This window comes from Eurypyga helias, unplaced genomic scaffold (assembly GCF_000690775.1).
Source record: "Eurypyga helias isolate BGI_N326 unplaced genomic scaffold, ASM69077v1 scaffold17608, whole genome shotgun sequence".
NCBI classification, from domain to species: Eukaryota; Metazoa; Chordata; class Aves; order Eurypygiformes; family Eurypygidae; genus Eurypyga; species Eurypyga helias.
In genome coordinates, this window is record NW_010265142.1 from 1,398 (window position 1) to 13,819 (window position 12,422).

The window sequence follows — 12,422 nt, forward strand, 5'->3', positions numbered from 1 at the left end:
TCTGCACAAAAATATGCACTCACGGGTGCGTATATGTAAGTCTTCGGGTTTGCGGTGTCGAAGAAAATCCTACTTAAGAAGGTGGAGTATCTCACCTTGATCCTGCTTCTGGTAGGGGCAAAACTGCTCCTGCAGGCATACTGCTCTGCAGGTCTCCTCCGATGAGAGAGGGGTCTGAGCGCAGGTTGCGGTGTGCTGGGTGCCAGGTGCTGATGTGTCATTAGATGATTGTTCCCTGCCTCTGCTTTAAAAAAACCCACTCATCTGTGTTTTTGTCTCCTCACAGCTTGAAAGTTAAATTGTACTGCTCACCGGTAACTAAGGAATTGCTGTTGACTAGCTGGAAATACAAGTTTTGGGAGAATCACATTGTAAGTTTTTGGTTGTTTTCAAATTAACACATTCCATACAGTGGATCCTAGGGAACAGGAAGGTTCCCCTCCTCACGTACTTATATCCATGTGCTTTGCTGCTTGCTATGTGGGATTGGTTTGTTGTTGTTTACTGTTTAATCTTATTTTTCCCTCCACAAAATGTATCCTTTTCTCTCAACGTCAGCATTAAATGTCCTCCACCTGTACACTGATCATTTGTATTGCTCCCTCGTTTCCTTCCCTCGCTCATGTCTCTTTGCTCCAGTCCTTATTTAAAGTCTTGTATTGCTTGGAGTATATGTAAACTTTTAGTTACGTTATTTCCCTTTTGCTTTCGGAAAATGGACTATCTCTAACTTGAAAATGTTTTAGTGATGTAAAATCACTGTAGGACTTAGTTTACTTGATTCCCACTGTTTGGAGCCACTCGAAGTGATCAGTGGTCATGCAGGGCTGTGACTTGTAGTTATTTCCTGCCCTTTGCAGACGAGGGCTTTGCAGTTGGCCATGTTTCTTCTCACCTCTCACTGTACGTACATACATCATCACACGGCGTAAGGGGTTTGCTGTATCCCCCTGCAAGGACGGGAGAGTTTTCTAGTCAAGGGGAAGGTCAGGAAGGACTTCAGGGAAGCTAGAAGTTGTTTTCTTGGAGAGTTATGGCTCAGAGTTCCCTGTAATAGGTTGTAAGTGTGGGTCTTAAGCTCCATATCCAAAGAAACTCCTATGTGTGGGACCTAGGAAGTAAGCCTGGGTAAGAGAAAAGCAATAGAGAAGGAGGGGACTTTCCTGTTCGAGGTCCTGATTTAATTGTGGTGCTGAGGGAGAAGGTAACTAGCTTGCTGTGAAGCCTGCGGAAACAGGAAGCTTTAATGATTTGGAGCATGGGTATGATTCAGGGCTCTGTAAAAAGGACTCTGAACATCCCTTAGGCATGTTCGATGTGTGAAGGAGCACAGGGTGCATAGGTGACAGTATTTCTAAGCGTATAATCTTCTTGGACTAGCAAAAATAAAACTGAGTGGGTTTGTTGGTGGGTTTTTTTTTTGGTGGTGTTGGTTGCTTTTTTTTAATTTTTAAGCTTGTGTCCGTTTGCTTCCAGTATCCCTTGAGTTTAACCTGGAAGAGGTCCCTCGAGAGCAGATATACCTGTAAGCTATTAGGAGTTTGACTGGGCAGTAAAAGGAAAGTAGGCAGTGCTGGTCCTGACATCCCTGTTTGAGAAAATCTGAATCTGGGAAGAGATGCCAGAGGTACCTGTGGTACAGTCTAAGAGCAAGCACAATTAACTCAAATCTACACAATTTAAAAAAAAATACATAGGTGTGTGCAGCTGCTGCTCCCAGGAGTGACTGCTGGTAGTAGCGTGAGCTGCACAGGCCCTGAATCAGATCGTGGATGTTGGGTGTCTTGCTCACAAGCTTTGTCTTACAGCAAGCAAGCTTTCTACTTGTAGTGTGACTGGGAAATGAATTAGCAGCTGATAGGGTCATCACCAGACTGAGAGAAGCACTCACGACGTCAGCTTCCAGACAAATATTTTTATGATTTCCAGTGTGACCTTTATTTGTACACACAGCAGGAGAGGCTCTGAATCTGCTGCTGGCTTTAACACTTAAACTGTCAAAGATGAGGGGAGAACTCTGCTGGAGGTGTTATGCTTCTGAAGCTAACCTGTGGCTGTCAGTGAATTCTTCAGGCAGTTAAGATCTAAAACTTCACAATTGTTTCACTGCAGTAAGAAATTTGAGAATTTCTGAGAAATATTGAGCATGCAGAAGTTAGATCAGCCTCTTGAGTTTATTCGGCCTCAGAAATTGAAGATGATAAAATTAGTATTGATGCTTAAAAAATAAACTCTTGCCGGTGGCTTGAATTCTCAGTATAAAATACTTCTGGATGTGTGTATCTGTGTTTTGGAGCAACCTCTGGGTTTGACTGGTGGTGTAGTTTCTGGTCGAGAAGCCAAATTCACCTTCATGTGAATGAGCACCAGCTGAATGGGTCTTGTGGAGCTACCCAGAAATTTGCCACGTCTAGGGCAGTGAAACCCAAAGTGTGGAGGAGACAGCTCGGCTGAGAAGCTGTGGTGGCTATACCTAAGGAGGGTAATGGCAGGAGATTTTCCATTCACTTTGGCTTTTTTGGGCAGGAGAATTATATACAAATATTGCCTGAAACAAAAGCAAAAAAACCCAGGAGGATGGGAGAGGAGCCTGCATAGCAGTACCTTGTAGATGGCCACAGAGCATGTGTGTTGTAGGACTCTTAGTAGAGAATGTGGCAAAACGGAATTAATTGCAGTCTGTAGATTAACACAGAAATATCTGCTGCGTGTGATCTGTGGGCTCTGCTTCAGTGAGAAGTGCTGCAGCAGAGAGATCTGTCCTAGCAAAATCATAGAATCATAGAGTGGTTTGGGTTGGAAGGGACCTTAAAGATCATCCAGTTCCAACCCCCCTGCCATGGGCAGGGACACCTTCCACTAGACCAGGTTGCTCCAAGCCTCATCCAGCCTGGCCTTGGACACTTCCAGGGATGGGGCATTCACAGCTTCTCTGGGCAACCTGTTCCAGTGCCTCACCACCCTCTCCGGGAAGAACTTTTTCCTGATATCCAACCTAGATCTACCCTTTGTTCTGGGACTGGGATGTCGTGGGCTTTGCGGTCATCCAAAAATAAGGCATGTGATCCAGCCACAGAAAACAGAGCTGTTGCTGTTAGAAGTCCAACATGTTCTAATGTTTTTAGGCATGCGCACCTCGATCGAGGCTTCTCCGTTTCAGTGTTAGACAACTTCTAGAACACTTTTTTTTTTTTGCTTGTTTCTAACAGGGAAATTGATGACTTACTATGGGAAAATGAGCTTAATTTTGCAGGCTTAGCATTAGTCACAGTGCATGCTGAAGATACCTGCGTAAGGAATGCTTAGCTGTAGGCATGAAACAAAATGTTCAGGAAATCCTGCAATGCCTTTTTCCGTTTTGTTACAGGTTGCGCTGGAAGTTGAAACTCCAACTCAGATTTCTTTAGTCGATGAAACATCCGGTGAGGTAAATTACAAAAAAACCCCGATTCATGTATTTGTAATGGGCAATAATAATATTTAAATGGGCACGGGAAACAGATCTTACTTCATAGAATCATAGAATGGTTTGGGTTGGAAGGGACCTTAAAGATCATCCAGTTCCAACTCCCCTGCCATGGGCAGGGACACCTTCCACTAGACCAGGTTGCTCCAAGCCTCATCCAGCCTGGCCTTGAACACTTCCAGGGATGGGGCATCCAGAGCTTCTCTGGGCAACCTGTTCCAGTGCTTCACCACCCTCTCTGGGAAGAACTTCTTCCTGATATCTAACCTAAACCTCCCCGCTTTCAATTTAAACCCGTTCCCCCTTGTCCTGTCACTACAGGCCCTTGCAAAAAGTCCCCCCCAGCTTCCTTGTAGCCCCTTCAGGTACTGAAAGGCTGCAGTAAGGTCTCCCTGGAGCCTCCTCTTCTGCAGGCTGTAAGGGGTCAAACTCTTTTTAAAATATCTGTTCCCCTTCTCTCCAAAATGTGCAGCCACACAAATCGTTCTTCCTGTTTTTCTTCTCACCACAGCAGTTCTTTGGTAATGTCTTTCCGTGGTATTAGTGATTTCCAACTTCCCTCTTTCTGTTGTGATTTTTTTTCACCTTGTATTTGCTGGCTTATTTTAATGAGCTTTAAGTGCAGGACTTAAAGGTCTGGTAGAGCATCTCCAGGCAAAGTGTATTCCAGGACACTTGTTCACCAGGCACCAAGGATGTAGGACTGGCTGAGTGACTTTCATGAACACCACACAATATTCAGTCATCTCTTCTGGTGTGACGGGACGGTCGTTGCTCTCAGGGCTTGTTGGAAAGGGAAGAGACTTTCTCTTTGTTCAAAAGCAACGCTAAATGCTGCGAGAGGCTGTGGGGAGCAGTGAGTCGCTTTCACTATGTCAATGAAAGTGCCGGTAGTACTTACTACAGTGTGAAAATAATACTAACCATCTCTTCCAGAAAGAAGATATAGAGGTGACACTTCTACCAGCTGGTCACTGTCCAGGATCAGTCATGTACGTCCCCTTGGTACTCTCAGTGTCTCTGCTGGGTTCTCACTAAGCGCTGGTCTTCTTCTGACTAGAAAAAGCTAGTGAATTTAAGATTCTTACTTGGAGTTCATACTGTTGTGGCAGGGCCCACCAGCTTTGGTTAAGGTTGCAAAACCACCCTACTCCGGGATCTGTGCGGACAGAAGCTGTTAGCTTGGTGGGTTACTTTTCCCTGTGCTTTTGAATAACAACCTCATTCAGTTCAACTGTACTTAAAAATGACATACAAAACTCTGTCTAAAAATAAATCCTCCGTTTCTGGAGTGTGACATTAAAAAGAAGGAGCCCAGCTTCTGGGTACAGGTGCCGAATACATTCCTTTGGCCACACCAGGCGGCTGGGCTACCCTCACCCTGCCTGCCAGGCTTTCATCTTCAACTCTGACCAGCCCAGGCACAGGCTGTTCTCCAGGCGTACTGAGCCTGAGTTATTGCTTCTCTGAAATCACTCTAGGGCCAGATTGTGCCCCGTATTACATCATACATTGCTCAGGCAGACTGCTCTAAGCAAGGTGACGAATCAACACCTGGCATTTAATGCTTTATATTGTTGAGTTTGACCAAAGTGTTTTGTTCATAGGTTTTTGTTCGAAGGTGCAAATGGCACTGTGCTGTATACAGGGGATTTCAGGCTTGCAAAAGGAGAAGCAGCCAGAATGGAGCTTCTGCACTCAGGGACCAGGTAAGACTCCAGCTATTCATGGGATTTAGAAAGAATAAAAGATCACACAGGTGTGGACAATTCAGGAATAATGTACTTTTTTTTTTTTAAACTATTTTTTTATTGTGGATTAAATATATTTGCAGTAAGGCGATGCTGCAGTTACAAGCCCCTTTTTGACTTTCTCTTTGTAACGAAGAGGAACTGTTGTCCCCTTTTGAAGAGAGGGCAAGTCGTACATGTCCGTACTGTGATGCGCTGCTCACTCTGATACTCCTCTTGCAGGGTAAAAGACATCCAGAGTGTGTATTTGGACACCACTTTTTGTGATCCCAAATTTTATCATATACCAAGCCGGGTAAGTCTAATTAAGCTGTGAAAGGTCCTAAAGCCAGTAATTAATTAACCACCCCTTTGCTGGGTAGATCTTTGCAAGGCAACACCATTTTGCATTACCATTTCACAATGTTTTGGATATATCTTCAAAGAAAGACAATTTGCTATGTTTTCTAAACTTTTCAGGAGGAGTGTTTAAACGGGATCTTGGAGTTAGTGCGAAGCTGGACCTCACTGACTCGCTATCACGTCGTGTGGCTGAATTGCAAAGCTGCTTATGGATATGAGTATTTATTCATAAACCTCAGTGAGGAACTTGGAATCAAGGTAACGCTGCTGTAATTGTTGCTTTAGAACAGATCCTTAGTAATGGTTGTTCCAGTAATGGCTGGAAATGGTTGTTCAAAGGATTGCTGTGTGTGGAAGATGTGCTTGCTTCCGTTAACTGCACTTTAAAATGCTAGAGTTGAGCTCAAAGTGAGTTAAGCAGTTGATTTCAGTCTGGAACATCTGGGCTCTCTGGGAATAAATTAATCCCTGGTTTTCAAGCTGAGTTTTTTCTTTCTCTCCCTTTTATCTTGTGAATGATAAAAGCCTTCTCATTTACATATGACATGAATAGTTATCATAGAATGGTTTGGGTTGGAAGAGCCCTTAAAGATCATCCAGTTCCACCCCCCCTGCCATGGGCAGGGACACCTTCCACTAGACCAGGTTGCTCAAAGCCTCATCCAGCCTGGCCTTGGACACTTCCAGGGATGGGGCATCCACAGCTTCTCTGGGCAACCTGTCCCAGTGCCTCACCACCCCCTCTGTGAAGCACCTCTTCCTGATATCGAATCTAAACCTCCCTGCTTTCAATTTAAACCTGTTCCCCCTTGTCCTGTCACTACAGGCCCTTGTAAAAAGTCCCCCCCAGCTTCCTTGTAGCCCCTTCAGGCACTGGAAGGTGCTATAAGGTCTCCTCGGAGCCTTCTCTTCTCCAGGCTGAACAAGCCCAACTCTCTCAGCCTGTCCCCATAGCAGAGGGGCTCCAGCCCTCGGAGCATCTTTGTGGTCTCCCGTGGACTAGCTCAAACAGTTGATATCTTTCTGATGTTGAGGGTTAGCAGATATATTCTGACTTTGGTGAATATTCATCCCTCTTCAGCATAGGAGGATTGTTCTGCTTCTTCTAGATGTCCAGGTTACTTTTGGCTAACACTTCTCTGCTTGGACATGATTAGGGGTTAGTAATGATTTAAATGCCTACCGGCATTTGTTGAGAGCAGAACCACATCCCTGGTGTTGCTCCAGCCGCAGTCTGGTGAACGCACTGAGCTAATTCAGAGTAAACTCTGCCTCTCTCTAGGTGCATGTGAACAAGCTCGATATGTTCAGAAACATGCCAGACATCCTCTACCATGTTACTACAGACCAGTGCACTCAGATTCACGCCTGTCGACATCCTCGGGTGCGTATTGTTTTGCAGAGCCTCTCCTAACCTTGCTGGGAAGGACTGGCTGTAGGTGCTAACGTGTTGGGCCTACTGTGCTTGAGCCAAATGGTGACTTCACAGAAGAAAGAGCGAGAACTTCAGTTGTTGGGTTAAAGTTTAAAACAAAAAAAGATTAAAAAGAGAGAAAATACATTAGTTGATGCTAGAAATAGTTGAATTGTATTTGAAACTCGACAACTGTATTTTAAAATGAAGCGTGACAAGCAGCCAATTAGATCAGTTGGGTATTATCGATTTAAATGTATCAACAGCAGCTCGTGTGATGCCTCCTCCAGCCGCACGCTGTGCGCCTGTAGTGTATGGCCTTCCCTTTCCGGGATGTCTGTCAAGCTGAAGGCTCCGGTGTGGAGGAGTCCAGGTAGAACTGGAGGTGGGATGTTGGGACATTGGTCTCTGCGATCGCTTGACGCTGTCAGCTGGGCTGTGGAAGCAAGATGCAACAGCAAAGTGTGTTTCAAAGGACTTGGATCAAGATGAAAACTTGGTCTGGCTAGATAGGACATTGCTCAATTTCTGGGGGGGAAAAGGGTCAGGATTATACTTAATTTTATATTGCATTTGCCAGGATGATGAGTGTTTTCGAGGGAACAGACTGCCCTGTGGGATGACTCGCCAGAATGGGACACCCTTGCACATAATCAGCATCAAACCCTCCACCATGTGGTTCGGAGAAAGGATGAAGAAAACCAGTGTAATAGTGAGGTGAGCATTTGCAGAAACCTGTTGTTTCAGGTGTGTATCTGGCCTGGCGCTTGTATAACCGACTCTCAGAATGGGCTTCTTTAAGAGTAGGCGATGCTTGCTTGTTGCACATCAAGGATGAGGGTGAAGACCTAATTTTTGTGCTGCCTCTTCTTTTTCAGGACTGGGGAGAGTACATACAGAGCTTGTTTCTCTTTCCACTCTTCCTACAGCGAGGTTTGTATACTTGTAGTACTGGGTATGTGTTGATCCAAAAAAAACCTGGAGTGATTTTGATCATTTTGGAGTGGATCATGTGACTCATCCCAGTAAAACAAACAAAAAAAAATCTCTTTGGTAAGAGATGAGGGGATAGGAAGTTCTGGCTGGTGAAGAGAGAGAAGTCTGTTTTAATGCATCTGCAGAACGTGTCAAGGTAGGGTGAGATTACAAGCCTGGGTTTTTTTGTTCTCTTGAAGCGTAGGGCACTGCTACAATTGTTTTAACTGTCTCTTTTAGATTATTGTACACGCAGTGCTTAAAGCTTGGCATTTTGCTTGTCAGTACATAGCTTATCAGCCGTGACTGGCTTTGCCACCTCTTCCCTGCCCACGCGTTTCAACAAACTTCCTCACCTTGTAGCTGCCCCTGTTATTCCTCTTTCTGTGTCAAAGACTAAAAGGAGATTGGTCGTGGCAGCCTTCTCTCCAGAATCACACACCTTCATGTAAGAGGACTCATCCAGTCCTTCAAACACTTCTCCAAGAAACTGAGCTGAAACTGAACCAGTGCTGACAATCAACGTGCCTTGCACATAGGAAATGGAGACTACTCAGAGCCCTGGGAAGACAGCCCTGTTTTTAAGATTCTGCTTAAGTCTTAATTTGCTTTGCCATGCAGAATTTTAAATGGAGTAACTAGGGTGGCGCATACAACATGGCAGCTCTGCTGGCAGAACGCCGGGGGCAGTGTGTTGTGACAGACCCGCCTCCGTGTGCAGAAACAGATGTGTCCTGCTGGTCTGTGTAGGGAGAGTGTAACCTGTGAGTGTTTTCAGTGCTCAGCGTAACGCCTCAGCTGAAGCGGCATGCCCCAGACTGGACAGTTCTCCAAGAAGCTTACTGTCTGGAGAGCATTTGGACTGGAACAGAGTGAGAGTTGGAAAAAGTGACATGTTTTGTCATAGGGGTTTTTGTAGTGGACTGAAGGGAGACTTCAGGAAACATCTTTGAGGAAGGGAATACTCTGATCTGCTCAACTAGGGACTTGAGGTCCAGAAAGAACAATGGAGGCCTGAAGGGGGGATCTACAGCAGCAAGGACAGTGAGGCGCTGGATCACATTCCCTAGGACGGGTTTGTCTAGGCTTCACTTTCGGAGACAGTAGCTGGTAATTGCTGCGGGTTGATGAGGTGAGGCCGAGTCCTCAGCATCCTTTCAGACCTGTTTTCTTGTCAGGGAGCCATTTGCTACACGGACAGAGTTTGGCTCATGGTACTGGTCTGTACATGAGGCAACTGGTAGTACTTGCGGGTGTGCTTTGATCAGTACTGTCAATAAGGAAATGATTAACTCCTGATGTAACTTGTTAAACTGTTTCTTCTGTTCAATTTAGATTAAGGATTTCCTGAGCTATATCTGTCCTGTGAATGTGTATCCCAACGTACTGCCAGTGGGTGGGACAGAAGACAGAGTTATGGAAATGTAAGTGGGGAGTGGCTGGGACGGAGGCGACCTGACTGTGCAAGGCCACTGCCTCTTCCTTTGCTTTTCTGGTGACTCAGAAGGTCAGTCCCGCCACCTTCAGCTTCCTGAAGAACACCTGGATGTTATGCTAAGCCTAAGAGTTTGCATCCCACACGCTACTTGTGTCTGTGCACAGAGGCTTTCTGCTGTGTGACTCTGGGTGGAAGCTGAATACATGTTCATCTCCCTTTACTCTGCCACCCGCTTCTGTTTGTCATTGCTACTTCTCCCAAGTTTCTCTTAAAGAGGAACTTGAGCCCCTGCTCTCTGTGCAGCATCACAGAGGCCTCTACTCTTGTGCTGTTACAGATGTTGGCAGCGTGGAAAGCGCTTTTATGGAGCGGAAGAGCAGTGGTGTCGCTCAGTCAGAACAAAACGAGGACTTGTTTCTTCGTTCCTTTTTCTTTTTGTCCTTAATAAGAAAGGAGATGCTTTGCAATTATTGAATTAAAGTGCAATCAGAGATTGAACCCTGTCACCTTGCCTTCTCTAAGCAAGGGACTAAAAGACAGTTTCCAAATGGTGTACTTGTTTTAAGGTAAACATATACCTGTTTCTATATGTTTACATAAATAAACACATTTTAAGCTGCCTAAGATCACCTCTGAATTAAGAACTTTTCTCTAGCTCTTGCTGCCTTTGCTTTCACACCTTTGCTGCATCAGTGTGCCTGTGAAAGGCATGAAGCAGTGTACTTACTTTCAGGAGCTTTTAGCCTGATTTATCTTCCGAGTTCTAAACATTAATTGCTTTTCTCATTCACCTCAGATTAAAGCCATTATGCAGGTCCTACAAGAGAAACGTGGAACCCAGGTACAAGCCCTTAGGAACACTGAAGAGAGTCCACAGGAGAGACTTATCCGATACAGGTAAAGGTTCTGCTGGTGCTACTGTGCCTTAGTCTGAGACTAAGCAGAGGAGCCAAAAGCCATGGTGTTCACCATCGTCTGTCTGTGTTCGAGGCAACCGTTGGAAAACAGAAATATAAAATAAATTAACTTGGGTGTTAGGAAGGCGAGAGCGCACCAACCGTGTGAAATCGCACTTGTTTGCGATCTTAAAACGTGCTTAAAGCTTAACAGCTCTTTAGGTTTCTGGAATAGCTCCATTCCACAGTCCTAGTCCACCCTAGTGAAGCTATTTCTAATGGCACTTTACTTGTATCACCTCCTGTGTTGCTGGGGACAGGGGGAATGGCCCCTCTTCATGGTCTCACGCTGTTGGCTTTTAGCACCGAATAGCTTCTCGACTCAGGATGGGAGACGGATGCTGTATGTAGCCTCTGGAATGCCACTTGGGAACTAGAAGACAGCTTTGGGCCTGCTGCATTCTCTCTGGATGTTTCTGAAGTGTGCAAGGGTGAGACAGTCCTGGAACAACATGTCAGAGGCGTGAATAACGGTGTCTGCCAGGGCTAGACCAGATCTGCTGAGGTCTCTGTGGAGGAGCACAACTAGCAGCCTGCCTTGTGCTCGGCAAGACAAGGCAAACGCTGTCAATAATGTCCTGCTCAGTCCTCATCTGGGTTAAAGAGCTTTCTTCTCTCTTCACACTAAATAACTTTTTTATTAAAACTTTCCACAGAACTTTATCAGAGATCTGAACTGTCCTCAGTGCTGGGTTTTTTCTGTTCTTCCCTTGCAGATGAAGATGATCTCTTTGACTCAGAATTAACTTCTGCGAGGCCGAAGATTCCAAAACAGCAGAGATGGGAGAGCAGGCCCTCCAGCACAGGACAGTCTGAAAATGCCAAAGGAAACATGAATGGGGGCACGGAAAGTGACAAAGCGGCCACAACTTACACCTCCCCCCAGGTAGACTTTGTGGACTGTGAGGAATCAAATGATGATGATGATGAAGAAGAAGAATCTGAAATACATGCAGCTCAGGTTCTTCCCCACGAACCAGATGCCACTTCCACATCAAATGTCAATGGAGTAACTAGTGACCAACAGGAGTCTGACGCCGACGTCCCTCGCTGGGATGCGTTTTTTAAGTGTAACAAACTAGAAGAAAGCTCTGAAAATGAGGACAACTTCCCGTCTTCGGCAGAGGCTGGTGGGTCCCAGTCACTCTTCAGTGACTCGGATGGAGCAAGCGACTCAACACACATCTCCTCCCAAAATTCCTCTCAGTCAACACACATATCGGAGCAGGGGAGCCAGGGCTGGGATAGCCAAATGGACACAGTACTCATCACCTCCCAGGAGAGAAACGCCTGGGACGTCTGCGGCTTCGGCAAAGGTGGGAGCAGAACGGGTGTTCCTGTGCCGCAGGAGGCGGCCGGAGACAGTCAGCCTGACAACAGTAGGTGGAAGCCACTGGGACAAAGCAGATCTGGTGCCCACGACGTTGCGCGTGACTTGAAAAGCAAAGACTGTGCGGAATATGCAGAAGCTGGCGCTGCTGACGTTCAGGAGGTGCTGGTGGAAATAGGTGACAGCTTCGGGACTCCTGATCTAGAGCTGAGGAGGGACTCTCAGAGCTCCTCGGACTTCGAAATTCCCTTGACTCCCGATGCTGAAGTGCCTCAGCCAGACAAACTGCACTCTTTGTACAAGAAGCTAGCAGCAGGTGAAAACATACTCAAGCAGAAAAAGGTCTCCTGAAGACAGGTAGAACTGATGACATCATGATAAAAGTACCCAAATTTGTTTATTAAACCCCAAATTATTTTTCTCTTTAGTGCCGATTCCCATCTGCAGCTGTGCTAATTCATGCGATTTTCTCCGCAATACCTTACTGTCAGAACTGGGAATTTGCAGCCTGTGTAACTTTATTGTTCCTCCCGTGAAAAGGAAGTATTTCTAGGAGGGACTGTAAAAGCCTTCAGCCTCCTGAGGTTCAGTTCTCCAGGACTGTAAGTAGACAAAAAACAGACCAGACACCACTAAGGGCAGCATGGTGAATGAAAGTGTTTCTTTTTATCACGAGCTCTACGAGTTTGCCTTTGATTGTCTGTGATCTCAGGTTTTAATAAACACCATGTTTTTAACCGGGGGCAGGAG

General features: G+C 45.8%; 1 protein-coding gene across 1 annotated transcript; it reads left to right on the forward strand.

Moving 5' to 3' along the window:
- Positions 1-286: 286 nt before the first annotated feature.
- On the forward strand, positions 287-12,023 carry DCLRE1C (DNA cross-link repair 1C; the record flags this gene model as incomplete). The annotated part of the gene is made up of 12 exons (XM_010156629.1): positions 287-371; positions 3,368-3,427; positions 4,403-4,458; positions 5,074-5,175; positions 5,440-5,512; positions 5,677-5,817; positions 6,842-6,943; positions 7,554-7,690; positions 7,852-7,906; positions 9,284-9,372; positions 10,183-10,283; positions 11,059-12,023. Coding segments are annotated over 12 exons (1,966 nt in total), but the record flags the coding sequence as incomplete, so codon positions are not given.
- Positions 12,024-12,422: the final 399 nt, after the last annotated feature.